The sequence below is a fragment of the Eptatretus burgeri genome, chromosome 3 (genome assembly GCF_056783735.1).
Source record: "Eptatretus burgeri isolate ZD-2024b chromosome 3, Ebu_testis_v1, whole genome shotgun sequence".
Lineage (NCBI taxonomy): Eukaryota > Metazoa > Chordata > Myxini > Myxiniformes > Myxinidae > Eptatretus > Eptatretus burgeri.
The window spans coordinates 137,957,159-137,975,346 of record NC_140963.1 but is presented as its reverse complement, the minus strand read 5'-3'; the positions used below and the strand labels follow the sequence as shown (position 1 = coordinate 137,975,346).

The 18,188-nt window shown below is 47.6% G+C and overlaps 1 protein-coding gene across 4 annotated transcripts in view; it reads left to right on the top strand.

Moving 5' to 3' along the window:
• Positions 1–18,188, top strand: part of LOC147031095 (palmitoyltransferase ZDHHC7-like) — a 35,254-nt gene continuing 17,066 nt past the window's right edge. The window contains exons 1-3 of one of the 4 annotated variants that reach the window (XM_085875831.1): positions 1–1,256; positions 1,368–1,481; positions 1,790–1,863. In XM_085875831.1, the coding sequence (XP_085731957.1) occupies positions 1,430–1,481; positions 1,790–1,863 (126 nt within the window). In that variant the 5' untranslated portion in view covers positions 1–1,256; positions 1,368–1,429. The remainder of the gene's footprint in view (positions 1,257–1,367; positions 1,482–1,789; positions 1,864–18,188) is intronic. The other 3 variants (XM_085875827.1, XM_085875830.1, XM_085875828.1) reach the window with 3 other exon arrangements.

Here is an 18,188-nt window from a genome sequence, read left to right as displayed (position 1 = left end):
GAGTTGAGAGAGGGGGTGGAGGAGGGGATGGTGGGAGTCCAGAGTGTAAGAGAGTTGGGAGAGGGGGTGCAGAGGGAGCTGGTGGGAATCCGGAGTGTAAAAGAGTTGAGGGAGCGTGTGGAGAAGGAGTTGGTCGGAATCTGGAGTGTAAGAGAGTTGGGAAAGGGTGTGGAGAGGGAGTTGGTGGGAATCCGGAGTGTTAGAGGGTTGGGAGAGGGAGTTGGTGGGAATCCGGAGTGTTAGAGGGTTGGGAGAGGAAGTTGGTGGGAATCCGGAGTGTTAGAGGGTTGGGAGAGGAAGTTGTTGGGAATTCGGAGTGTAGGAGAGTTGGGAGAGGGTGTGGAGGAGGAGGAGTTGGTGGGAATCCGGAGTGTTAGAGGGTTGGGAGAGGGAGTTGTTGGGAATTCGGAGTGTAGGAGAGTTGGGAGAGGGTGTGGAGGAGGAGGAGTTGGTGGGAATCCGGAGTGTTGGAGGGTTGAGAGAGGGTGTGGAGAGGGAGTTTGTGGGAATCCAGAGTGTAAGAGAGTTGAGAGAGGGTGTGGAGGAGGAGTTGGTGGGAATCCAGAGTGTAAGAGAGTTGGGAGAGGGTGTGCAGAGGGAGCTGGTGGGAATCCGGAGTGTAAAAGAGTTGAGGGAGCGTGTGGAGAAGGAGTTGGTCGGAATCTGGAGTGTAAGAGAGTTGGGAAAGGGTGTGGAGAGGGAGTTGGTGGGAATCCGGAGTGTAAGAGAGTTGAGGGGGGGGGTGGAGAGGGAGTTTGTGGGAATCCGGAGTGTTGGAGAGTTGGGAGAGGATGTGGAGAGGGAGTTGGTGGGAATCTGGAGTGTAAGAGAGTTGGAAGAGGGTGTGGAGAAGGAGTTGGTGGGAATCCAGAGTGTTAGAGGGTTGGGAGAGGGTGTGGAGGAGGAGTTGGTGGGAATCCGGAGTGTTAGAGAGTTGGGAGAGGGTGTGGAGGAGGAGTTTGTGGGAGTCCGGAGTGTAAGAGAGTTGGGAGAGGGTGTGGAGAAGGAGTTGTTGGAGAGGGTGTGGGAGGGAGTTGGTGGGAATTTGGAGTGTCGGAGAGTTGGGAGAGGGTGTGGAGGAGGAGTTGGTGGGAATCCGGAGTGTTTGAGAGTTGGGAGAGGGTGTGCTTGTGCTTCATGGCATTGTGCCTGGGGAACGCATGTGGTGTGCTATGCATCATCCTCACCTACTCGTTTGTGGCCTTTGCTGAATATGCCCTCGTGCTGCACATTGCACTGCCCAACTACTCCAGCGGGTGAGTTTCCTTGCACACCGTTAACAGTGATGACACCAACAGCACTATGGTACGTCACAAATGAGACCACATAAAGGTTTGTGGCACTGACATTCCTGTTTCTTCCTCCAGACCCTGGGCGGTCATACATACTGCGGCCTTCAACGCTCTGGTTCTCATGCTGATCATAGCACATGTGCGGGCTGCCACCGCAGACCCTGGTGCGATCCTTGTCGGCGGTAGAGGGTGGGACATGGGAATGTGGGTTGGGGTTGAGGTTGGATTTAAGATGGGGATTGATTCCGTCTCCTTTTGTCCTTCTTCATATCTGATTGTGTTACACCTAATTACTGCATCTCTGCCCCTTATAATGTGTATGATGGACAACAAAAAGCAATCGAGACAACCCACAGCTTGGAAGTTGTGACATCCTTTACCACATGCCTGATATCCATTGTAACAAAGTGTTGTAGTTTGTTTGTTTGTTTTTAATCTCTGGTTTAATGTGCTGGATATGCCTTTCCGTGCTAACATTAGTCATCCGTTTGCTCCAGGTTTTGTGCCGCTGCCTTACACTGCCATAGACTTCTCCGACATCCGATCATCACCACGAAATCAAGCTGAGAAGGCAAGTTGTTGTGTTGGTGATGGTTTGTTTCGCCAGATTATGTACGCTTGTACCCATTCCAACAACAACTTGCTCGTATCATTGCTTCATTTTAGACGTACAACACGAGACTTTCAAAATGACTGTGTGTGTGTGTGTGTGTGTGTGTGTGTGTGTGTGTGTGTGTGTGTGTGTGTGTGTGTGTGTGTGTGTGTGTGTGTGTGTGTGTGTGTGTGTGTGTGTGTGTGTGTGTGTGTGAGTGTGCGCGCGTGCGTGTGCGTTTATACACTGATTTGGTTTGGCTCACCTGGCACTTTTAATCTGCCGTTACTTGCGTGACATCGGCGATTCAAATAGTCTTTTTAACGTCATTTTCAGCATTTACACGACAGTGTGGTTACTCCATGATGGTTAACCATCCTGAATTGTTTTTGTTCCTCAATGACAATTGGACTCTGGGGAGGGGGGGATATAAGAATACGTGAAAAATCTGTGGATGAGAGGAGTCAGGTTCGAACGATTTCCTGTTATTACATTTAGCTAGCGGCAGTCGTGTTGGACATACACACACACACACACACGCCGGTAGGCAACATGGGTGGTCGCTAGACTGAGGCGAATTTGAAATACTTCTGCGTGCCCGTACGTTTGTGGCCGTACATGCGTGGCCTGCCAAGTGAGCAGTTCGTTCTTCATCCGTTTCAGCTGCAAGACACCTTGCCGCGCGTTCAGTGTTGTCTGCCAAGCAAGCAGCTCGTTCTTCATCCGTTTCAGCTGCACGACGCCTTTTACGCGTTGTGTTGTCTGCCAAGCGAGCAGCTCGTTCTTCATCCGTTTTAGCTGCACGACACCTTTTACGCATTGTGTTGTCTGCTAAGCGAGCAGCTCGTTCTTCATCCGTTTCAGCTGCAAGACGCCTTGTCACGCGTTCAGTGTTGTCTGCCAAGCGAGCAGTTCGTTCTTCATCCGTTTCAGCTGCACGACGCCTTGTCACGTGAGTAGCGTCGCGTGTCAAGTGAGCAGCTCGTGCTTCGTTAGATTCCATTGCGCGTGCACGAGGTGCAGCTTCGTTCCCTCGCTGTCGTAAACGACGACTGGATTGGGGCATTGTGTTGAAGAAAATCGAGAAAGAAAGAATACAGTAAGTCGATAAATCGAGAAAAAAAATCGCGAAAGAATACAGTAAGTCGTCACTATCCGTAAGTTCGGAAGTTAAGTCCTCACTGTCCGGAAGTTCGCATATCGGAGTTACGATTATTCGCAATTTAGTTTTAATGGCTAATTATTCAATTAGTGCCAACGTATTTTGCCTTTTCGCAATGTCATCACAAGGAAAAACAAAAAGAGAAGACGAGAAAAAAGGAAAAGAAAAAATACGTACGTGCAAAAAATTTTTTTTTTCAAACAACCGCACAGCCCGTTCATTCGCGCTCGTAAACGACAACTGGATTGGGGCATTGTGTTTATCTATAAATGCGCATAAGAAATCGAGAAATTAGAATACACTAAGTCATCACTATCCGGAAGTCCGTATGTTGTAACCCGTAATGGGGAACGCGGCTGAGGATCTCTTCCCCATTGGCCACACCTATGCAGCAACGTGTCTTGTCATTAGTTGGTAAATAAATGGCTATAACTTGGGAAGCACTTGTCCGATTAATATCAAACCTTGAAAAGGCACATCCTCAGGTCCTCAGCAATATACCTGGCAAGTTTCAATTACATCGGACCAATGGTTGTCGAGAAACAGCGGACACACACAGCTGGAATTATAGATAGATGTAGATAAGAGAACACATCAGATGGCATTTTTGCCGTTCGTTGTTCCATATAGGAACATGACGAGCAACTGTTGGTTCACGAAAAAATATTTTCACGAAAAAATAAGTGACCACTATATTCGTTATTGGTGTGTGTCTGTCTGTCCCGAGCATAGCTCTGTGGGTTTTGATCCGATCCTGATAAAATTTTGGTGGGAGGTTTATATCATGATCGAGTTGTGTTTTCCTGAGAATGGGCATGGTGCGCCTATTATGGGCAGAGCCACGCCCAAAAAACATGTGTGTTTAGGGGGTAGCCGATTTCAATCTGCATCTTCTCCTCGGGGGTTTGTCGAATCTGACGGGTTTCGGTATTTGGTTAGCCCAATGGCACCTGCATTGCCCCACAGAGCTTGATTTTTCATTTTCATCCCAAGGTCAAGGTCACAAGGTCACGAACTTAGAAAATTACGAAAATTTATGCTGATTTCATCAAAGTATGGATAATCCGAGGAGTGCAAAATGCCATATAGCCTATATGACGTTACATTGTTCCTAGAATGTTCTAGAGGAGGAAGTTTTGCACCAAAGGTCATAATCCTTGACCTCTGACCTTTAAAGGTCACAAGGGTCAAATTTTCAAAGTTGTGGGAATCGAACCGCGTTTTCGACCTTCTTCGACGAACTAACTCCAATAAGCTACAGCACGTATCCTGTTTCCTTATTTTAATGTCCACAACATTGTTTTGTGACCTTTAAAGGTTATGCAAAGGTCAAATTTTGAAAGTTGTTTAACGAAACCGGGTTTTCGACATTTTGCAGCGAATAACCTGTCACTCGTACCACATCATGTTGATCATTTTTATAACTTGGTCAAACATTATCACATTGTCTCATCCTTGACTTCTGAAACAATCTACATCGTCAAATACCGCTCGTGAACCATCGTCGTCTTCAGACTTGTCCATTCATCATTTGTGTTCGATTCCCTAACCCTACATTGGGGAATCCCAACGCGAACGTTGGGGTGAAAGCATATAGTAATATAATTGCATACTAGTCATGCAGTTTTTGATGGATCTGGCTGAAATTTTTTGACAAAGTGATTGACTATAGTGTGCATAAAAGCGCGGAAGCCAATTTTTAATTTTTGAATTTTTTTTCTTCGGATTTTCCAAAAATTTCAAAGTCCCGTTGCTCGGCAACGGTGGCGTTCATAGCAACGGTGCTCAAAAGCATACAACTAGATCCTGGTATGAACCTACCAGTCAAGTTTCATCAAAATCGGTTGACTCCTCTGGCCTCCAGAGCTGGACATTACATACATACAGACAGATGGAAAACCTGAGACTCAGGGTAGTCTTGCGACCACCCAACACACACACACACACACACACACACACACACACACACACACACACACACACACACACACACACACACACACACACACACACACACACACACACACACACACACACACACACACACTTGTACAGTTTTGGCTGTTCCGAAAATATAATATAATTTAATGGATTGCTGTAAATGATGTTAATTTCACAACATCCGATATTCAACTTCATTGAAATTGTAAACCTCAAAACATTGTTTTACTCTTTGTATCTGTCTTTATCTATCTGTTTAAGGAGAAGTGAATTATTGCAGAATGTTTTTCTGTAAGACTCACTTGGCTGTGCCTGGATGAGTTTGAAGGTAGTGGAGTAGTGGTTGAAACCCGAATCCAACCAGGTTCCTCCTGATGACTCCATCTTTGCTCTTTACCTCTTCTGGTTCCTCCTGATGATTCCAATGCAGTATTTGGTCTTCCATTTGATTCCCTCACCTAAAGTAAGAACTTTAACCAATAAGCAATTGAGTGGCTTCTCGACTGCATGGATCATCAGCTGGACACCGTTCTTCCTCGACGTTTCGATCCCTTCAGGCCAGAACCTCTCCGAATGGCAGATCCACATCAGTAGATCCACAACCTCAGTTGCGTCCATGCAGTCAGTCAACCCATCAATGCAACAACATAACCAATCAGACTTTATTCGCCAGAGGATTTATTGTATCCTCACATAGTTACAACTCCAATCACAATAATGTGATAATACATTAAACTAGAAAGGCACTCGGTAGAGCGCATACCTCCGCCACGCATTGCCTGATCCACAAGAACATATCGGGCCCAATACATTTTTGAGATATCGTGCTATGTATCGTTTTTGGCCCTATCTCTCAATGGAATGCCTGGTGTTTGCTTCATGGTTGGGGTGGGGGGCTTTGGATCCTCGGGTCCTGAGTTCAAATCCCACTAGGCTGTTGAATTAATACCAGGTGGGGTTAACTCGGCCTGTCATCCTTCTGAGGTCGGCCAGTGAGTGCCAGTTTGCTGGTATCCTGTGTCGGAGTGGCGACCCATCCAGGATTGTGTTCAATAGCCAAGGAGACTGCTTTGGCAGCATCAACGCTCTGCACAGAGTATGGTCCTAGTCTCCTCTCCTCCTCAATGGTGAAAAATCACTTCAAAAATTATAGTAGTCAGATCCGGATCCGGATCTTCACCAAAATCTTCACCCAACGTGTCCACCAAGTTTCATCCGAAACCATCCACAACTTTTTGAGATATCCGTGCACACAAACAAACAAACAGACAGAAAGGGGTGAAAACATAACCTCCTTCACCTTCTGTGGCAGAGGTAATAATGCACATCTTACCTTAAATGTAACATGTTCACGCTCAGCATGTTCACCACTTCGGATGAAATCAAACTATTATTCAAATGGTTCTTTATCACTGATTTTCTATATGCTACCCTGTCTCTGAGCAACCACTGAAAACGGTTTCATAGACAGTATATGTAAAAAAAAAAAAAAAAAAAAAATTGTTACGAATTTAGAATTCGATTGCACACAACATACAGGTTCCTTTCGTCAGCAATGTTGAGAAGTGCTTGTTCCCGAGATAGCTCACCTTCCATTGTTTAAATCGGAAACGGGACCCGTAGCGCCAAAATGCCACTGGGGCAGTGTAGTGGGCACGGGCGACCCTCGGAAAGGGACCCGTGGCATCAACATGCCACGTGGGCATCGGAGGGGGGGAAATGCCAGAGAGGGCAACCCCCCCACGTGGGGAGCAGCTAGGCTCGGAGGCAGCCTGTGGGCCTGGGGATGCCATGGTTAGAGTTCGGCAGAGGGGGAGTTTCTGCCAGTTGAGCCACGCTGCCCAGCCAGGAAATTTTGCGAGAGCACGAATGAAAATTTGAGGGCAAGGCCCAAATTTATAATGGACACCAACACAGGCGACGGGAATCATGGTTTTTAGAACCGATAGTTTTAAAGTGTGAGGCGTTTTTGGAAAGCCCCAGGGTAGTTTCAGGTTAATAAATGTTAGGGTAGATAGGAGATGTACCCCGTCGCACCAACCATCCCTTCGCTCATTGTAGGCCGCTGGACCCACCTTGGTAGATCGCTGAACTCTGAGGAGGCCATTCTGAGGCTTTGTTGGGCCTCGAGACAGGACGCTAGTCTCTCCCTATTCCCCTCCAGAGAGGGAACGTTGGGGTTGGGAGTAGGCTCGGTTGACAGGATAGGTTAGCCAGACAAAGACTATAAAGGGGGTTAGGGAGACAATTATAAAAGGGAAATAAAAATCATAAAAATAAAGAGGGGATAAATTTTGTTGTGTTGTGTGGCAAATTAAGGGAGTGGGTATGGACAGAGACAGGCAAAGGCGATAGAGTGGGGGGAGAGAGTAGGCTAGGTCCGAGCCCGCTTTCAGAGCGGCCAGCACCACCGCACTCCCTCCAGACCTGATGGAACCACACCAGAGGCTGGCCAGCTTCAGTGCCGGCCTGTTGTGCTGCAGCCACCTGTTCTGCATGGACTTGCCTTGCCATGCCTCGTTTGCCTGCCTCTGCCATGACCCCATGCCTGCAAGCCCTTGTTTGCCTTTGCCCCTGTGTCCATCCATCACCATGTGTGCCAGGACCATCCAGTTTTGCAAGGACTGCCCTGCAGGCAGCCCGTGCATCCATCATGCTCATTTGTGTTTTGCGACCATCTCCATCCATTCCCCTGCATCAATGGACTTTGAAACGACTTTTACCTTTTCCCTTTCACAAATCACAAGTCCTGGGCCATGGTTAAGTAATGGATAAGTCAAATGATAATTGTAAATACGTGGAACCTCACTTGCATGTTTGTTTTAACGCCGGCAATTTTAGTTAAGTTGTCCGAATGAGTCTGTGAGAGTTTGTTTCGTTAGTTACGCAGCACATTAGGTTATTTATTTTTGGACACGTATAAAGAAATGTCGCACTCAGGGATCCGAAGGTAGAACGTACTTGGGGAAAACTTACACATGCTGGTCACACGAAAATTTGACGATTCGGGACGAATCTGTAAAAAGGGGAGGGGTGGTGTTACGAATTTGGAATTTGATTTCACACAACATACAGGTTCCTTTAGTCAGCTATGTCGATAAGTGCTTGTTCCCTAGATAGCTCACCTTCCATTGTTTAAATGTTCAGAAATCGATTAGATGCTCTGCAGATCGATTTAATAGTTAGGGAACGAACAATGGAGACATCCCTCCCCCTCTTCTGTGAAGAGGAAGAAGAACCTTGCCGTCCCGTGATTCATGATGTCAACAACTCCCTCCCACCCGTGGTTGAGCGGGGGGGGGGGTGGATCACGAGGGCATGAGTCATGCCGGGCGTGGGGGAGTGGGGTGGAGAAGGATAAGGACGAGATCCTTTCTTTGTTTTTGAGTCGTAAGCTTTTTGCTTCGGCAGAGAGTAGTCGCTCAGCAGACCTTCGGGTCCTGTTTGGCTTGGTTTAGGGTTGAGGCCTTCGGAAGCTTTTTGCTTCTGCAGAGGAGTTGTTCAGCAGAGCTTTGGGTCCTGCTTGACTCTGGTTAGGGTCGGAGGCTTTTGAAAGCTTTTTGCTTCAAGCTGCCTTGTTTGGAAGAAAGTTAAGCCGGTTGCTCGGCTCGAGCTGCGAGTGGTGGCTTCCTCTTCTTGTTGATCCGTGGATCTCTTTGTTCTCCATTTTGGTTCCCGGCTTGGTGCGACTCATCGACCTCTTCATGGAGGTGGATCCTCGGGGAAGCGACTCATCGACGGGAAGGATCGGCGCCTCATCTCACCAGCACGTGTTGAGAAGTGCGGAAGGATTCGCGGGAGCTCGGGAAGGATCGCGGCTCACAGCGATTGGGTCCAGCTCGCTCTCGCTGGAGCCCGGGTCCGAGCAACTTGAAGACCACACGAGGTGGAGAGGTTCGAGATAGGTTCTGGGTTTCAGCTCACCTGTCCTCTGAGCTGGAGCCCGTTATTAGAGGCCTCTGCCACCATTTCTTGGGTGTGTGTGTGTGCGTACGTGTGTCTGTGGGCCCGTCTAATAAGTAGGAAATTGTTAAGTGCTTTGTGTGCTGTAAATGTTTGCATTGCATTTCGTATAGACGTATAAAGGTGGGGTGATGATGTGCTGTGACCCGAATCCCACTTCTCTATTGGGCCACAGCGGCCCTAGTCACGCCCTGCCAGGCTCTTGGTGTTGGAAGCTGCCTCATTCGCACATCTGGCACGACACGGCCCGGAACTCCTGACAACATAGGGTGTGAACCGCTAACCTGGCCCCGAACATGCTCCTATTGCAGTCTGAATGTCGAACAGCAATGCACAACCGCCACCTACGGGACCCCTCCCATGAGCCAAAGTGCACACCTGGGCCACGTACCAAACTCCTGGATCGCCCTTCCCGTGACCCCTCCTCGCCGCCCCTGTCCTGCCGTGTCTTGGCGACCTGGATGAGGGTCAATCAATCCTGCGTGCTCACACGGGACATTCCCGGCGGGATGCGGTTGGTGCTATTAACGTCCGTTGCTTCTCTCCATCACGCAGTCTGAGTACAGCCCGAGTCGTGCAGCACGCCGCTGTTTAGTGGCGAATTGTAGCGATGCAGAGGTACGAAGGGGTGCGGGAATATTTTTTTTCCCATGTGCGGGAGGTGTTGGTGGTCGAAGTGGTGAGTTTTTGATGAGCGAAGGGTTAGCAAGGTGAGATGCCGTTGGAAATTGGCGTGCAGATTTGAATGAAATAATGGTGCACCATGCACGTGCTGTACAGTATGCTTGTGCTTCTGTTGATTCCCAGCCATGGGAGGCTGCTTGCTATTGTGTGTTCGTGAAATATATTGTGGCATGTGTGCTTGCTTGCTTGATGTGTACCATGGCTAAAAGGAAAGGGTTGGAATAGAAATCAGAACAGAAGATAGAGATATAGTTAATTGACCAAGCTCCTTGACCCATGCAACGCACTTCGTCCCGTTAACCCACTAGACATGAGGGGAAGGTCCAACTGAATGAATATTGATGAAATAACTGCCTGGGGGGTCACTGTATGTTGGGTGTCATTGCCTGAGAGGCATGCGGTTTTGCAGAACCGCAGATATATGTGTATATGATGTCGAGGAAACCCGACTCGGTGAGGTGAGGGTGAGGTGCTCGAATGAGTCTTCACGCATCTATCTATAATTCGAGCAATGTGTGTGTGTGTGTGTGTGTGTGTGTGTGTGTGTGTGTGTGTGTGTGTGTGTGTGTGTGTGTGTGTGTGTGTGTGTGTGTGTGTGTGTGTGTGTGTGTGTGTGTATGCGTATGCGACTGCCGTTTCTCGACGATCGCTGGTCCGATCTGATTGAAACTTGCCAGGAATATTGCTGGGGACCCGCGGATGTATCTTTTCGAGGTTTGATATTAATGGGACGAGCGGTTCCCAAGTTACGGCCATTTATCTGTCGACCAATGACAAGACACGGTGCTATGACGTCACAATTAATGTTTATGTATTTATTTATTTTTGCACGATTGACGTCACAATTCTTCTTCTTCTTCGTTTGGTATGACGTCACAATCGACGCTGGGGACCCGCGGATGTGCCTTTTCAAGGTTTGATATTAATCGGACAAGCGGTTCCCAAGTTACGGCCATTTATTTACCAAACCAATGACAAGACATGGTGCTATGACGTCACAATTAATGTTTATTTCATTTTAAATTGAACTAAACTAACTCTTTATATTCCTCATCACATGCTCTCGGCAAACAGGGATCACAACAATTTAAAGGACACACAAGGAAGATTAAACACGGGATTTTAAAGATTACTCCTGGAATCTTTCATTTATACAGAAAAGTGCCGTTAACAAGACAGCCAGCTAAAGAGGAATGATGATGGCAAAGAGGGGGCGGGAGAGAGGGGGGTGAGAGAGAGGGGGCGTCACAATTCAAGAGAGGGGGAGAGAGGAGGTGGCGGGAGAGGGGAACGGGAGAGGGCGGGAGAGAGAGGGGAGAGAGAGGGGAGAGAGAGGAGGGGCGAGACGAGGGGAGAGAGGGGGGAGAGAGAAGGAAGTCACAATTCTTCTTCTTCTTCGTTTGATATGACGTCACAATTGACGCTGGTGACCTGAGTGTTTCACAGGTGTTTCCCAAGTTATGGCCATTTATGATATGGTTGGTCCGATCTAATCGAAACAATACCCCAATCCAGTCTTCGTTTACGAGAGAGAAGGAAAGAAGCTGCACCTACGGGCCTGCACCTACAGGCCCGCACTCGTATCTTTAATTCCAGCAATCTCTGTGTGTCTGTCTGTTTGTCTGTCCGTCTGTCTGTGACCGCTGTTTCTTCACGACCACCAGTCCGATCGGATTGAAATGTGCCAGGAATATTGCCGGGGCCCTGCGGATGTGCCTTTTCGAGGTTTGATATCAATCGGACGAGCGGTTCCCAAGTTACGGCCATTTATCTGTCGACCTATGACGTCACGAATGACGTCACAATTCTTCTTCTTTTATTTATTTATTTTATTTTTTAAATATTTTTTTGCACGATTGACGTCACAATTCTTCTTCGTTTGATATGACGTCACAATTGACGCTGGGGACCTGAGTATGTGCCTTTTCAAAGTTTGATATCATTCTTCTTCATCCGTTTCAGCTGTTTCCCAAGTGTTTCCCAAGTGTTTCCCAAGTGTTTCCCAAGGTTTGAAAGCTGTTTTTTCCCAAGGTTTGAATTGATTGTTCAAATTATTAATTAATCCCAAGGTTTGAATTTACCCAAGGGAAACCGCTGTTTCCCAAGGGTTTGAAAGCTGTTTTTTCCAAAGGTTTGAATTAATTGTTGTGCTTGGTAGACATTTGTGAATACATTTACAGAGAGAGGGACGAGAGAGGAGGGGCAGGGGGGCGAGAGAGGGGGGCGAGAGAGAGGGGGTATCACAATTCAAGAGAGAAGGGGGCGAGAGAGGGGGTGGGAGAGGGGGTGAGAGTGGGGGCGAGAGAGGAGGGAGGAGAGAGGGGGGGGCGTCACAATTCTTCTTCTTCTTCATTTGATATGACGTCACAATTGACGCTGGGGACCTGAGTCTGTTTCCCAGGTGTTTCCCAAGTTATGGCCATTTATGATACGGTTGGTCCGATCAAATTGAAATAATGCCCCAATCCAGTTGTCGATTACGAGAGTGAAGGAACGAAGCTGCACGCACCGACGGGCACGCATATATATATATATATATATATATATATATATATATATATATATATATATATATATATATATATATATATATATATATATTGTTGCGGCCACGGGTACTGATAGACCAGCTTGTCACTCGGGGATTAATCCCCGGTTGTCCTCGGTAGAGTCGGACCAGGGGCCACCGCTCACAATTAATGTTGTGGTGCGGTGGGGTGTTTTAAAACCACGAACGCCACCCAGTCAACCACGAGTTCCAGTGTCCACCGTCGAATTATTCCGTTTAACTGGAGGTCACATGGTTACCTGAGTGGGGAGCGCTCCCTCGGAAAAGCACCAATGTTATCTGATTAGATTTTATTTAGGGTGGCCGAGCGTTTTAACCGCTAGTGCGTGCCGACGATTTTTTGGTCAAATCTGCGGTAATTACTTCCCAGTCTATTTCGGTTCGGACAATGCTAGACCAATAGAAGGAAAGGACAAACACGGACAGGTTGGAAATCAACAAATAATTAATTAATTAATGATAAAATAAATAAATAAAAAGAACCTTTTATTTTCTGAGGTGAATAAAGAATGAATTTCAAAGCAAAATCAATCAAAATGGCAGGAAAGAGACAAAGAGCAGATGCTTATCTGGGGTTGACTTACAGGAAAACACAGACAAGGGTACCCAGCAGATGATTCAGGAGGAGGGGAGGGTGAGAATCGTCTCGCTCACCAGAAAGTCGTCCGTGAAGTGAAAACGTCCTGAAATGCGTGTGTGTCACGTCCGTCGCCAGCACCCAGCTTTGCCGTGCACCCTCTCGCGGGGCAGCCTTGAACGCTAGTCGACATCTGGAGGGCACCGAGATCGTCTGTCGCTGGTTTAGACCCTGGTGTTGGTGATCGACCCGTGCCTCACTTTTTGGCGGCAGTGCTCACACCCACACGCTCACTTGCCGAAGCACTGGAAGGGCGAATTGTCTCTTCGGCGCTGGTCAGACACCCGCTTATTGGTCGCTTCTCTCGCCCTTTGCTTTCTCCTCTCTTCTTTCACTTTTCCTCTCCTCACTTTTTCTCTTCAGAATGTATCACTTTCTCTTCAGAACGTCCCTCTTTAACTTTTTCCTCACTTTTTTATATCTCAGAACGTCTCTCCCTCACAGAACGTACCTCACGCTTTCTCTCGCTCGTTTTGATATCCCGGGCCGTCTCCGCGGGGTGCCGTCCGCCCCAAGCTCATCCCGCCCCACTGGGGCACGGTTACCATGACGACCCGTGCGCTCTCAAAAAAGGCAGGTGTCGGAGCTCGCGAAAGAATGTTGCTGAGGAAAAATGAGGGCAGGCTTGAGCTCATGAAAAATGTGTGTGAACGTGTCCGTCATAAAGAAAAAAAGCTTCCCATAAGAGAGGGGATCTATCCTTTACCATTCTCAACGCATCACATTTAAGATCCCATTAGACATGGGGATGGGGCTAATCTGAACATGCATTTAAGGAAATAACTGACTGAGGACCTGGATGTGTGGATGCATTCATCAGACGGGATTCTGAAATCCGTAACAATATATACATATATATTTTTGCAGGGGTCGCCGGCCCAGGTTAACTCCTTGACCCAACTTGTGGTGATGGGCGGTTAACTCCGACAGCCCCCGGACGGCTGAGCGGTTCTTTATTAATAGGAGATGGACACATTCATCCTCGGAGATTTTAACATGTGCTGGATGGGCATGGGGTGCAATGGCTGATAGGCGGAGGATGACGGAATGAAACGGGATGCACAGGGGGTTTATCCCCGAACCCCACTACAAATACACCAATACAGTTTCTTAAAATGAACACATTTAATGAACATAAACAAATATTTACAAAGGACAATAATTCAAAATGTAATGATAATAATAATAATAATAATAATAATAATAATAATAATAACAAAGTAAATTAATCCTACAGTTGAGGCGTCTCTCACACAGACTCAAATTCAGACAACGGGGAAACAAAATATAAAGAAAACCCTTCCTTTCAACTATTCTTGGACTTAGCTTGGCCCAGAGCTGGTCTTTATGGGACTTGGAATGGAGGCGCTTCAACCAGCATGTGCACACGCGTGCAAAATGGCATCGTCGCTTCTCTCGTAGCAGGACAAATGTACTCCAGGCACTCCACCAGCAGCACTCAACACCAAGGCTCATCAGACGTGTTGCTGCTTCGTGCATCGATCGTCCTCACCGACCTGCTTTGACGTGCACTAGATTCTGGGTCCATTTCTCACAACTCAACCAAGAGCCCTAGGCCAGCATCTTGCTTCGTGCGTGCACTCACCCTGAACTCCCGACTCCTCTCACGTGCACCCTCTCCCTCTCGCCTCTCAAAATGCACCTCGGGCCTCCGCTCTGATCACGGCTCTCCAAAAATGTGCAAGCCTGAACTGCCGCCTCTGATTCTCTTCTGAATCGACTCTGCCTCGTGCATTCCTCACACTGACCTTGTGCGTGTGCTCTGCCGATCTCCCGTCCGATCGAGTCGGAAGCTTCCCACGCCCTCTTCTTCTTCAGGCGTCTCACGTCAAACCATCCTCCACCTCCGGGCATAGCCTGCTCGCACGAAACCCTGGAAGGCGGGGCTTTCTGCCTGTTCGGCACTTGTTCCCTACCTTTATTGCCGATCTTGAAATATAAAAACAGAAGGAAAAAATCAGAGGGGCAATTACATACTGGGGAAGCTTGATCTTAAACCCTAGCTCATTAACACGACACCACCCCCTTTTGTGGTGACACGCAACACTTAAGCTCACAGGTTCCCTACTTAGTTACATTGAGATGCCTCCTACACGTCCACGGACCAAGCAACTTCACACAATGCTATATTCCCGATAAAATTCTTCCACCTACCCCCACAACCGTAACTATATATATATATATATATATGATACACATCCATACATACATACACAGGGTTGCACAGAAAAAAAGCTATTGCTTCGGGTTTGGGGGTATTTTTATTTATTTTTGTCAGTTATATTTATTGCGAGGAAATACCTCCTTTTTTTTGTATACCTTGCCGAGGCTCGTGTGAGAGCGAGCATATAATGCAAAGCAAGGGGGCATGAGACAAGAAGGGTGGGAGTGGGAAGGACAAAACAGTGGGGAACAAAGACATTAGGAGATCTGTGGAAGGGAGAGGGATGGGGCAGGGAACATGGGGAATACGAGATGGACATTACAGGGACTTTCAGGAAGGAAAGCAGGGAATTTGAAGGAGGTGGGCTTGGGTGGATTATCAGGGGTAGAAAATATCGAGGATTTGGATGGGGGATGATAAGAGGTGGTGGTGAACAGCTGTTTTGAAGGCCTGGAGGGAGGAGTGAGATTGAAGAGAGTGTGGGAGTTTATTCCAAAGGTGGGAAAAAGAGGAATGAAAGAGTGAAGGTGAGCAGTGATTCGTGATTTTGGTAGGTTTACAGAAGGGGGTTGTTGGGGAACCTTGAGCGCCCTGCGGAAATATGGTGGGGACAAATCGCAGAGAGAGAGTGGGGGGGGGGGCGAGGCTGGAGAGAAGACGGTAGAAGACAGAAAGACCACCGACCAGCCTGCGGTGAGAGAGTGAGAGGCCCAAAGACTCAGCCTCATTGCAGGAGATGCCAATGATCCGAAACCTGTCGCTTCATTGGCAGGAATATTAAAAAGGGGGGGGGGAGGGAGAGGGAGAGAGAAAATATGTTCATGCTGAATGAAGAACACACACACACACACACACACACACACACACACGCACACACACACACACACACACACACACACACACACACACACACACACACACACACGCTTCTCCTTTCACCAAAAGATGCAAAAATCGAGTATAATCTTTCTTGTGGCCCCAGAACTAAACAAAAAATGTATCTATCTATAATTCCAGCAGTGTGTGTGTGTGTGTGTGTGTGTGTGTGTGTGTGTGTGTGTGTGTGTGTGTGTGTGTGTGTGTGTGTGTGTGTGTGTGTGTGTGTGTGTGTGTGTGTGTGTGTGTCTTTGTCTGCGACCGCAGTTTCTCGACGACCACCGGTCCGATCGGATTGAAACTTGCCAGGAATATTTCAGGGGTCCCGCAGATGTGTCTTTTCGAGGTTTGATGTCAATCGGACGAGAGGTTCCCAAGTTACGGCCATTTATCTGTCGACCAATGACAAGACACGGTGCTATGACGAATGACGTCACAATTAATGTTTATTTATTTATTATTATTTTTTTGTTGCACGATTGACGCCACAATTCTGCTTCTTCTTCATTTGGTATGACGTCACAATCGACGCTGGGGACCTGAGTATGTGCCTTTTCAAGGTTTGATATCGTTCTTCATCCATTTTAGCTGTTTCCCAAGTGTTTCCCAAGGTTTGAAAGCTGTTTTTTCCCAAGGTTTGAATTAATTGTTGTGCTTGGTAGACATTTGTGAATACATTTAGAGAGAGGGGGCGAGAGAGGGGGCGTCACAATTGGAGAGGAGGGGGCGAGAGAGGGGGGTGAGAGTGGGGGCGAGAGAGGGGGGGCGAGAGAGAGAGGGGGGGTGTCACAATTCTTCTTCTTCGTTTGATATGACGTCACAATTGATGCTGGGGACCTGAGTACGTTTCCCAAGTTATGGCCATTTATGATACGGTTGGTCCGATCTAATTGAAACAATGACCCAATCCAGTCGTCGTTTACGAGAGCGAAGGAACGAAGCTGCGCATACTGGCACGCACCTACGGGCCTGCACTAGTTGTTTAAAATCAAGATCTCTGTCGGGGCTGGGGATGACACATTCCCAAAATGGCGGCAATCCGTTGACATCGTTTCCATGGCAACTGGTTTAGTGGTTCATTTTCGGGACAAAAAAGACGATAACACAGAAACGCTTCAAGATACAGGTATCAAATTGCAAACAAGGTGATGGTGACGTCATTTGCATGATTTTCGTCATACCCGTCAGGCAACCACGTGACACCTTCTTGTTTTAATGTTTCCCAACCCCCCTCCCCGTCTTCGACCTTGTCGGAGGGGCCAGGACAATAAATTAATGCTTTACCAACGTTGAATGTGTGAAAAATAGCATGACGTCAAATAGAAAAATATTCATAAATCGCATTACGTCTCCAGGTTCAGGTGTGTCAGTGTGTGTGAATTAATATCAAACCTTGAAAAGACACATCCGCGGGTCCCCAGCAATATTCCTGGCAAGTTTCAATCAGATCGGACCGGTGGTCGTCGAGAAACGGCGGTTGCAGACAAACACACATACAGACAGACAGACACACACACAGATTGCTGGAATTATAGATAGATTCACACACACTGACACACCTGAACCTGGAGACGTGTGTTCCGTTACCAAGCTGATAGCGAGTGCTTGCCAAGCCAGCTGTTCCTTATCAACAGGTTTGAATGAAGTGCTTGCTTGAGTGCTTAAGCCACGTGGTGAGCGTTCCACAATAAACTGGGGAACGCACAACAGTCCATGGGGGTGAGAACTGAGAATGTGTATTTCATCATTCGTGTCCATGTATCACACACAAACACACATTTACAAATGGATATACAAAGACAAACACAAAATGAATTAAAGAAAGGAGAGAAGATACAAACACAAACAAGTTGGCACACACGAACATCACACAGGTGAGCAGAAAGGCAGAACACAGCCAATAAAGCTCCATCTGAACCCCCCTACGTGCTAGGAAATAGATATATACCCCCCCCCCCTACATCCTAGGAAAGAGGAGGAGGGTCTTCAACTCGTCCCACCATCACCGGGGAAGATGAGGAAGCACTACCACTCGATAACAAGACGAGGATGGAGGGATAGTGAAACTGTGCTCCACGAGACTTGACTCACCCAAGAAGGCAGGAAACAAAAGTGGGACCGAGAAGGTGTGAAGATACCTGGACGGTTTACAAAGGAACCGGCCAATCAATTCCCGAGTCCCGGAAAGGTGCATCGAGCAAGAGAGCTCGACACCAAGTGATTGCTCCTTCCAGTGCTTTATATAGTCGCCAGAACGGGGTGAGCACGTGATCTGGTGCTTCCTCAG